The sequence below is a fragment of the Carcharodon carcharias genome, chromosome 31 (genome assembly GCF_017639515.1).
Source record: "Carcharodon carcharias isolate sCarCar2 chromosome 31, sCarCar2.pri, whole genome shotgun sequence".
In the NCBI taxonomy this organism is placed as follows: domain Eukaryota; kingdom Metazoa; phylum Chordata; class Chondrichthyes; order Lamniformes; family Lamnidae; genus Carcharodon; species Carcharodon carcharias.
The window spans coordinates 17,568,742-17,580,039 of record NC_054497.1 but is presented as its reverse complement, the minus strand read 5'-3'; the positions used below and the strand labels follow the sequence as shown (position 1 = coordinate 17,580,039).

Sequence of the window (11,298 nt, the reverse complement as noted above, 5' to 3'; positions counted from 1 at the left end):
GTTCAGCTAAAGCCTCATAAGTCTCATGGTGGATCTGTCACATTGACCCCTAAAACAATAGGGAGAACATAAGAAATAGGAGCCAGAGTAGGCCACACAGTTTCTCAAACCTGTTGTGCCATTAAAAAGATCACAGCTGATCCCTGACCTCAATTCCAATTGCCACCTGATTCCCATATCCCTTGATTTTCCTAGAGTCCAATCATCCATCTCAGCCTTGAATATACTCAACTGCTGAGCATCCATTTGGGATGGAGACTTCCAAAGATTCACAAACCTCTGAGTGAAGAAATGTAGAGCTCCTTCTACACCAGTAAACCCAGTGAGACCTTCCCCAACCTAAATCAACAAAATCCATATAAAGTTCTCCTACATGACAAGGTCAATGTAGAGCTCCCCTACACTAACCACAGCAAAATAGATCTCCTACATCAATGGGCCAATGTGGAAGTGGGCAGGGTAGAACTCACTCAACACCAAGAGGGTGAAAATAAAGCTGCTTCTCCATGGCATAGTTAGCATAAAACACAGCCTACATCAGTTGAGCCAACATGATATTCCTCTGCATCAGCATCAACTGTCAAAGGACACATTGTTGCACCAGCGAACACAGTTGTTTTATTGAAAATTTCTATCCTTTCATTCCCTGTTTGCATTGGTCTTGGGTTGCACTCTGACTGGCAAAGATTAAAGGTATTGAGTCCACTGTTATTATCTTGGCTTCAACGGAATTAGTTTCTTTGGGATTGCTAGGCACTGCTAGCATCGGTAGTCCTGCTGAGATTGGTCGGCTTGTTGGCTTCACTGGGATTGGAGGGTTTGCTAGGACTGCCTGAGGTGCTGGGATTGGTCGGATTATTGGCATCACTGGGATTGGTGGGTTTGCCAGGACTGCCTGAGGTGCTGGGATTGGTCAGATTATTGGCTTCACTGGGATTGGTGGGTTTGCTAGCACTGCCTGAGGTGCTGGGATTGGTCAGATTATTGGCATCACTGGGATTGGTGGGTTTGCTAGCACTACCTGAGGTGCTGGGATTGGTCAGATTATTGGCATCACTGGGATTGGTGGGTTTGCTAGCACTACTTGAGGTGCTGGGATTGGTCAGATTATTGGCATCACTGGGATTGACGGGTTTGCTGGGACTGTTTAAAGTGCTGGGATTGGTCGGCTTGTTGGCTTCACTGGGATTGGTGGGCTTGCTGGGACTGCTCGTTGTAGTACTAGAGGGATCACTTGGTCTAGGAGGTGTGCTAGGATTACTGATACTGGAATTTCTAAATGCTGCAAAAGAGTCTTCCACATTTTTGTTCTGTTCATGAACTAGATCCAACATGGAGTCCATCTTGATACTTTGACGATCTTTCTCAGCCTCCTGTTCCTCATTGTATTGTTCATTCTCACTGTCACTGTAATAAGGGCTGGAGTAGTAGGAGAAGGATGGGGATGGTGGGTATGACGGAGACCGTGAATAGTGGTAACTCTGGAAATAATGAAAAACAAAGATTATTGATCATGCGGAACAGATCCAAAGGGATCAACAGGATCAATTTTAAATCTCAACATCGGCATCCCTTTTAAAATGCAAAGAAAATTATTTTAATATATTTTTCATATTGAAAATTAATCAAGGATCCTTTTAATATTTTGGACATTTTAACCATTTTAATTCAGCTCCATCGCTCAGTTGCTTCTCCAGATTAACTCACTAAGATCATCACACTCAATATTAACACAAAGAATAAAAAACAATCAAACTAAACCTGCTCAGATTGCATTATCAGTGTGAAGCAAAAGATGTTTGGTTTGGTCTTTGCCCAGAGCGAACTGATCCCAGCCAGGATGGAAAAAGGCAGCAAGTTCTGGCCACCACACTTTAGGTGGGATGTTAGGGTCATTGAGAGGCTGCAAAGGAAATTTACCAGAATGGTTCCAGCGGGGAGGAATTTTAGTTACAAAGTGAGGTTGGAGAAGTTGGGGATGTTCTCCTTGGAACAAAGGAGATTGAGGGGAGATTTGATAGAGTTGTAAAAGATTATGACAGGTTTAGATAAGATAAACAAAGAAAAGCTGATTGCACAAGAACCAGGGGACACAGATTTAAAGTTTTGGGCAAGAGATGCAAGGGGAATGTGCAAAAGAACTTTTAAACAGCAAATGGTAATGACCTGGAACTCATTGTTTATGAGGGCGGTGGAAACAGAGATTATCGATGATTTCAAAATTCTTTCAGTTGTTTTCAGTGCCACCCCCTCTTCCCAATGTTGGGTCCATTGATCAGTGAGTGCCTGAGAAAGAGGAACCCACCTCCCCTGCACCCCCCCCCCACCCACCCCCCGCCGCCCCAGAGGCTGCTGGCCAACCTGACAAGGTTTTGCTGGGTGACTTTCAGGAGGTGCAGGAAGCCATGGGGCTCCCATTTAATCCCTGAGCCACCACTAAATTTTAACCGAATTGACATCCTGTCCCCGGTGGCCTGGAATTCTGTGTCAGCCTCTTCTACCCTTCGATTCAGTCAGGGGAGGTTTTGCCCCTGCCAGGACACTGATGTGGGGCCTTTCCCACGGTTAAGTGTGTCTGGCTACCCTGGTTCCCATCACAACAGGCTGCATTAAATCCAGCCCTCAGTCTTTGAACCCCTAGGGACTCCCTCCCCAGTGCTATAATAGATTCTTTGATCAATACTGGCAACATCCTTCTTTTTTTCCTTCCCTATCTTTCCTGACTACTTTGTAAACATTAAGTGCTCATTCCTACCTTTCTTTCAGCCGGGCCTCTGTTGCCACTATGTCACAGCTCCACGTTGTAACTTGTGCCTGCAGCTCACTAACTTTATTTACTACACTCTGTATATTTGCAAACAGGCACTCCTAACCCATCTGAGACTGTCTTGCCTTTCCCTTCTGTCTGAGCCCTTCTATTTCTGAAATACTCTTACCTGTAGTGCTATCTGTCTCTCTCTGTCCTCAGTGCACCTTATTCTCCCCTCTATTGTTTCATCCTCGTACCCATCCCCGTTACCAAATCCTCCCCATAGTGCTAGTTGGTGCATTCTTTTGAGTTGGTGTCACCCTGACTGGTATTCAATACTGAAAACTGTTCAGTGTGCGCCGCACTCCCAGAGGATTCCCAAATGCCTGCCTCTTCCAATACACTGAGCACTTACTGCTCTGACCCCCTGAGATGTGTTCCTGGGAATTCTCAATTTCCTGGGTATTTACTATGACTTGAGCGTTCCTGAAGCTGAGAAACAGAGTTGGAGCTTGAGCAGTGGTACTTCCCGCACACATTTATCCAGAGCTCATGAGGTGTCCTGGAGTTCCCAAGTGGCACAGGAATATATATTTTATACATTTGGATATATACATCTTCATATTATTTATATTTTATCTTAATGCCCTTCAACTTCTGACTAAACATAAATCAACACTAGATAAGAACAAATAAGCACAATCCAACACAGTCCAACCCATCTCCCCCACATCCGCCCTCACACCTTCCTCTCCCTCCCAGAAACATGATAGGGTCCCCCCTTGTCCTCACTTATCACCCCACCAGCCTCCGCATTCAAAGGACCATCCTCCGCCATTTCCGCCAACTCCAGCATGATGCCACCACCAAACACATCTTCCCTTCACCCCCGCCCACGTCAGCATTCCATAGAGACCATTCCCTCCAGGACACCCTGGTCCACTCCTCCATCACTCGCAACACCTCATCACCCTCCCACGGCACCTTCCCATGCAATCGCAGAAGGTGCAACACCTGCCCCTTTACCTCCCCCCTCCTCACCGTCCAAGGGCCCAACCACTCCTTTCAAGTGAAGCAGCATTTCACTTGCACTTCCCTCAATTTAGTCTACTGCATTCGCTGCTCCCAATGCGGTCTCCTCTACATTGGAGAGACCAAACACAGACTAGGTGACCACTTTGCAGAACACCTTCAGTCTGTCCGTAAGCATGACCCAGACCTCCCTGTCGCTTGCCATTTCAACACTCCACCCTGCTCTCATGCCCACATGTCCGTCCTTGGCCTGCTGCATTGTTCCAGTGAAGCTCAACGCAAACTGGAGGAACAGCACCTCATCTTCCGACTAGGCACTTTACAGCCTTCCGGACTGAATATTGAGTTTAACAACTTCAGATCATGAAGTCTCTCCTCCATCCCCACCCCCTTTATTATCCCCTTTTTTCAATATTCATTTTTATTTTTTATCCACTTATTTTTATTTTTACTTATTTTAATTTGTATTCATTGTTTTATCCCCACCTTTTATCCTATTTTCAATCTTTTTGCCCACCAAGTCCACCCATACCGCCCCCCCACCACCACCACCCCCCACCAGGGCCATCTGTCACTTGTTCATGTTGTTCTTTCCAGAGCGCTTACCCTTGTCCTGCTATTATCACCTTCTGCTTTCTGACCTTAATGCCACCATCAGCACCTCCTTTAGCCAGTATCACTACCATTAACACCCCTCTGTCCTTTTGTCCGTGACATCCCTGTCAATCTCTCCTTTGCCCCCACCTATTGCTGGCCTTCTATCCAGCTTCACCTGCTCCTCCGCACTTAAACAGTACAAATTTCATCACATATTTACTCCTTTTTAGCTCTGAGGACAAGTTAGACGAACTCGAAACGTTAACTCTGTCCTTCTCTCCACAGATGCTATCAGACCTGCTGAGGTCTAACAGATTTTTCCAGCATTTTCTATTTTAGTTTCACAATAGCCAAGAGGTTCCAATTTGCATACAATCAGCAATCCGGGTGCAAATTCTGCCAGTTTTGAGAATTATTTCTTCCCCTCAGGTTTCCAGTGAAATTCATTTGCATATCAGCAGCAAATAATTCACCTCCTGACTCCCCAATCTCTGTCCATCATCTACAAAGCACAAGTCAGGAGTGTGATGGAATACTCCCCACTTGCCTGGATGAGTGCAGTTCCCAGAACACTCAAGAAGCTTGACACCGTCCAGGACAAAGCAGTCGCTTGATAGGCACCACATCCACAAACATTCACTCCCTCCACCATCGACGCACAGTAGCAGCAGTGTGTACCATCTACAAGATGCACTGCAGCAACTCACCAAGGCTCTTTAGACAGCACCTTCTAAACCCATGACCTCTACCACCTAGATGGACAAGGGCAGCAGATGCAACACCACCACCTGGAAGTTCCCCTCCAAGTCACTCACTATCCTGACTTGGAAATATATCACCGTTCCTTCACTGTCGCTGGGTCAAAATCCTGGAACTCCCTCCCTAACAGCACTGTGGGTATACCTACACCACATGGACTGCAGCGGTTCAAGAAGACAGCTCACCACCGCCTTCTCAAGGGCAACTAGGGATGGGCAATAAATGCTGGCCCAGCCAGCGAAGCCCACATCCCATGAATGAATAAAAAAAAGGTACTTAATTTTAAGAGCCTCTTCAAGGGCCGTAAAGAGCCAACATTGGTGGAAAGTTGCTATGGTAATTAATTCGATCTGGGGCCAAGGCTAATTTTGGGGGCAAGGCCACTTCTAGAACAAGTGCAAAAAAATCACAGAAACTCAATTTGTGCTGGACATAATTGGTACTTGAAATTCCACCATCTTTTGAGCAGGTTTGGTACGTTTTGATGAAAAAAGCAGAGCAACCACATGGAGATCTCTGACCAATAAAATTAAATTAAAAAATTAACACAATGACACAACCCATATCAGGGACTTTTAAGCATCAACATTTTCTGCCCAAAGTTGTGCAACAAACAAGGGGAGAAAGTGATGTCTGATTGGTTCCAGTCCCACCCTCCACCCAATCTAATAATGAGCTCCAGTCGGTCAATAATTTGACAATCTCTAATTCCAGCAGTTAAAATGTTCTAACTAAAAAGGCAATGTTTGGCAGGGCTTGAGAGCCCATGTCATTATCCAAGGAGCAAGAGCCGGTATCTGGTGGGTGGGGGGGTGGAGGGGTGGGTGTGTGTGTGTGTGTGTGTGTGTGTGGGGGGGTGGGGGGCGGTGGGGCGGTGGGGCGGTGGGGGTGGTGGGGGGGGAGAGTGTGTGGGTGGGGAGGTGGGTGGGGCGGTGGGGCGGTGGGGGTGGTGGGGGTGGGAGAGTATGTGGGTGGGGAGGTGGGTGGGGCGGTGGGGCGGTGGGGGTGGTGGGGGTGGTGAGGGGGTGGGGAGGTGGGTGGGGCGGTGGGGCGGTGGGGGTGGTGAGGGGGTGGGGAGGTGGGTGGGGCGGTGGGGCGGTGGGGGTGGTGAGGGGGTGGGGAGGTGGGTGGTGGGGGGTGGGGGTTGGGTGGTGGGGGGTGTGGGGTTGGGGGGCGAACAGGAGCTGGTAGCAGGGGCTTTCAAAAAATATCAGGCAATGAGTTTAAACCTGGAACTGTTTATAACCAGGAGGCAATTCCTCAGGTTGTGCCTTAAGGTCAGGCCTTGGTCGCTGATTACAAGTTCCAGAAGCTCCAGTTCTAGGTTTGGGGCATTTTTCCAAATATATGCTGTTAATGTAGGCGTTTGTCCATCAGTGCAGAGGCATCGTCTGGAGTAATGGCATCTGTTATTACTGACATTGACTACATTCAGTACAGGCATTGTCTGCAAGTTGTTGTTGTGAATCGGGGCAGACATTTCCTAGGAAACACTCCCAATGTTTGTCCATTTTTATTCTATAAGTACTTACTGCAGAAAGTTGTGCTCTATCATGGCTGAAGTCACTGGGAAAGGCTTTGGCAAGGGCCAAGAGTCTGGCATGGCTGTAGTACTGAGAGAGAGAAAAAGGCAACATACACAATTTAATCAACAATACAGTAAGTTAGGTAGACGGGAGTTAATACAATGACCAACAGTGCCAAATTACGTCTCCAAATATAGATGGATGCACCCCTACATAAACACCTTCACTGCAGGAAAAAGCAGCTGGTCCACCAAGCCTGTTCAGTTGGGACATGGTGTAACTTGTGCACAATATTCACCTATTCACCAGCCACAGGTTCTCCTGTCAGAGGCAAACAAAAAAAAAAACGCAAAAAACAGAAACTAATTTAGGAAAAATTCAAATTGGTCAAACAAAATCCAGAAGACCAAAGCTTGGAAATGTCATAAACAGGGAGGTGAGTATTAACACATTTCAGGACAGCAAACAGGTGAAACTGGCAGTAACATGACAGATGAAATTTAATGCGGATGAGTGTAAAACAATACACCTTTGAAGAAAAAATTAGAAGAGACAATATGAACTAAATGGTACAATTTTAAATTGGGTACAGGGACAAAGAGACCTGGACGTGTACCATAAAACGTGGCATATACGTCAACTAGGCCTATAAGGCAAGCTCATTTCTCTAGCTTCAAAAGTCATGTTTTTGTGTATACTCAGTGTATAGGTTGACCTTCTTCTTCAGCCATGACAAGCTCCACTAACATTAATAGTCAGCCTCAATTTTTCATCCCACAAATGGATGTTTTGCTGACCAATACCTTATAACTGGACACAAGGGGTCAAGCATGCAATATAGGTTGTGTTGCAAATATGCTTGGGAGCTTAAGGTATACCCACTTTTTGTCGGATGCCAATGACATTTCAAAATGGCGACCGCCCACACCCATTTTTATACTCAGCACGTAATTCAACCTCTATTACCAGAAGAATTTCGAGAAGCTTCAAAGATCAACTTTTGCGCCAATATCTACGGTATGTATACAAATAATTGAAGGAGGCAGAACAAGTTGAAAAGGCTGTGAAAGAGGCATATGGGTGGAATTTTATGACAGCGGGATATTACAGTCCCACCGAAGTCCATGGCATTGGCTTTATAAATAGGGGCACAGAATATCAAAACATGAAAGTAATACTAAACCTGTATAAAACACTGGTTAGACCTCAGTTAGAGTACTGTGTCCAATTCTGGGCACCACACTTTACAAAGAGGACACAGGGGAGATTTACTAGAATAGTTCCAGGGATGAGGGGCTTCAGTTCTATGGAGAGATTAGAAAAAATGCAGCAAACTAAATTCACGAGGAGTTTGAAACATGGCTGGAAGATTCAACTATCTTGCCCTAGAGGAAGAACCTCTTGGGGGAGAAAACCTCACTGTGAAAGACAGTTCTGAGATTAAAAGTTCAGGTTGAGAAAGGAAAAGAACATAAGTAAACTCTCAGGAGCTAAGGAGAGTTGAATGCTTACTTAAAGGACAGTGTAAAATATCTCTGTGAAGTGTGTTTTTGATCGTGTTAAAAGAGGAAAGGGAATGTTCTGTTTTGTGGTTTAAAATATAAGTTGCCTACATAGAAAGTGTTTAGTCAATATGCTTTTAGTCTTGGTTACAGTAAAGGTCTTAAATCATGAAATTTTGTTATATCATCCTTTCAGCCTTAACTGGAAGTTCAAATTTATTTTTCAAAATTAGCAGTCTTTTCAGAGATGGTAACAATAAATGGTTTCCACTAGCCAGAAAACAGATTTAAGGTAATTGGCAAATGAACCAGAAGAAAGGTGAGGATTTTTTTTAACACAGTTATGAACTTGAATGTGTCGCCTGAAAAGGTGGTGGAAACAGGTTCAATAACAACTTTCAAAAGGGAATATGGAAATATTTGCAGAGCTATGGGAAAAGAACAAGGCATTGGGACTAATTGGGTAGCTCTATAAATGGTGAGCATAGGCACAATGGGCTGAGTGGCCTCTTTTTGTTTTGTACGATTCAACAAATGTAAGACCATGGTGATGGGAGGCATATCTTTCAATACCCATCTACTTTCTGTATGCAGTTACATTGGTCAGCTGTCTTTCACATGTTTACTGTCGACACCCAGTTCATGAGCTGGAAACTAGTTTCATAAGCCTCAACCCTCTATGAAACAAAGTGCCCCCTGACATCTAACCCAGTACTGTGCTCATGTAACTTACACTTAATATCCTGGTCTCCCCTAACTTACCAAACTCAAACATAATCCTTTCATTATCTTTATAGCTCTCAATCAAATCCCCAGGAAATCTACTCTTTTCTGGAATAAAATGGTCCCACTCTCTGGGCGGAATCATCCCAGATTTGCACTAAGTGTGGTCACGGGCAGGAAAAGGAACGTTTTACCCCCGGCCACAATGGCGGCTTTTCACGCCGTAGTGTTCCCACCTCATTATCCATGCATTCCCTGGAAACATGCCAATTCGATGGCGGGCAGCCTCCAACTTGCGCACCATGCCGTCACCTCACCACCTCCACACGCCAGGAGCCATATTTGAAGTGCAGTCGTGCGCACACTGCTCAATGCTTCCAGCCCACGACTGCTGCACAGAAGACATGGCCCCGAAAGGCAAGAAGACTGCAGCCCCTCGGTTGAGTGACACGTCCCTGGAACGCCTATTGGATGCCGTGCAGGCCCACCACAATGTCCTCTACCCCGACTCTAGGCGAAGGCCAGCAAGCAAGGTGACAAATCCAGCATGGGGGGCAGTTTCAGCGGTGGTCAGCGCCAACACCTTGCAATAGAAGACAGCCACCCAGTGCCAGTACAGGATGAATGGTCTCATCCGTTCTGCCAGGGTAACTCACTCTTCTCGTCACTCCCAACTCACGCACTCACAAACCCAACACATCCACAGGGATCTCACACCTCAAGGGACAACACCACTAACTCTCACACACCCCCTCACATCCCCATCAGGCTCAATCCTCTGGAGCTCACGTCCCCATCCCGTCCATGGCTCCGCTCACCACACAAACATTCCACTCAGTGCCGTGTGTCCTGCTCACACTCTCTCCATCTGTTTTCATGAAGAAGCTGACTCACATCAGCAGGGAAAGGTCCCAGACCTGGGGGTGGAGTGGCCCACATTAGGCCCCTCAGTCACTTTGAGGAGAGTACCATCACGCTGACTGGTGAGGACATGGACCCTGCCTGCGGTGACAGTGAGGTCAGCGGTGAACACCCACTTGAGGATCCTGCACCACATCATCCCTCTCTCAGCACAACTGTGAGTGTCTCTCTCTCTCTCCTGCTTTTGACTCGGCTGCCATGCATTAATTATCTGTACTTTAGTTCACAGGGAGCTCTGACAAGCAACCAACACCCTCAGCCAGCCAGTCCCTCAACTCCAGCCACATCATCACTTCCAACCAAGAGGGAGCCTCCTTCATTGAAGAGCTGCAAATAAGCAGCCTGGAAGACCCATCACAGCACTTACCCACACCCTCCACCAGTACAGAGACACACACCTCGGTGGGACCTAGATCTAGAGCAGGCTCGGGCTCACAATCTGGTGGTCACCACATGGACACGTGTCCGCAGCAGGAGGAGGCAGGTTCAGCCGAGCTCCCCGGCACTCGGACGGCTGCTGGGGAAGAGGCATCTGTGAGGTCTGAGTCAGATAACAAGCCTCTGAATTCGGCCTTCCAACTCATCCTGGAGAGTCAGCAGAAGGTGGGGGAACATCACGCAGAGCTGTTGGGAGCCCTCAACAGAGTGGCATGCGAGTGGGAGGGGTGCGTCCACTTGCTCTTTGATACAGTGGTGCCCACATGTGCACACGTGGCAGTCTCCACGGGGAGGATGGTGGACGCCATGGAGACCCTGGTCCAGCAGGATGTGGAGATGTGAGCAGACCTGCACTCCATCGCGGGAGCTATGGGTGAGTTCCTGCAGGGCTGACGCGAGAGGGAAACAGGGCACCTCGAAGTCACTCTAGGTGCTCCTGCCCTTCAAGGAACCAGGCCAGGATCCTCGGGCACCCAAAGGGAGGAGAAGCAGCAGCCAGACATTCCTGGGATATTTAGTCAGGAATCTCAGAGGCTGTCCTCTCCCTCCAAGTCTCCTTTGAAAGTGATCCCATCAACCTCGTCCTCTGTCACCACAGAGGGAGTAGCCAGCTCCTGATGGGTGGACAGGATGACTACAAAACTGTTTTCATGACAGCTTGAAACTGATCTTTGGCCTTCCCGCTATATTGCCCACTCATGCCCGCCATGATGCCCGATGCCAGTGGGCATGGAAAATTACACCCTCTAAGTCTATTGTGGTAACTAAGGGCAGAATTTTCTGCCTGTTGGGCTGGAGGTGTGGGAGTGGGCAGGCACGGACCCCACTGGCGCCCGCGATCGGGTCTGTGCCGCCATTTTACGCCGCCCAACGTGAATCGCGGCTCCTGAGGACAGCGGGAGTGGGCAGGCAGCAGCGGGACTGCAATGACCACCGGGTCCAATGGTGACCCGACAGCCTGCAGTATTTCCAAGGCTGTGAATCCCGGCCAGTGGAAGGTCTCCCCAGGTCATTGCTGGTGAGCAGGTCAGGCAGGAGGGTAGGGCAGGGG

At 47.6% G+C, this 11,298-nt stretch overlaps 1 protein-coding gene across 1 annotated transcript in view; it reads right to left on the bottom strand.

Moving 5' to 3' along the window:
* Positions 1-749: 749 nt before the first annotated feature.
* Positions 750-11,298, bottom strand: part of LOC121271596 (glycogen [starch] synthase, muscle-like) — a 149,871-nt gene continuing 139,322 nt past the window's right edge. Inside the window, exons 24-26 of the mRNA XM_041177631.1 lie at positions 6,690-6,750; positions 6,374-6,404; positions 750-1,479 (exon numbers count right to left, since the gene is read on the bottom strand). Coding sequence (XP_041033565.1) covers positions 750-1,479; positions 6,374-6,404; positions 6,690-6,750 — 822 coding nt within the window. The remainder of the gene's footprint in view (positions 1,480-6,373; positions 6,405-6,689; positions 6,751-11,298) is intronic.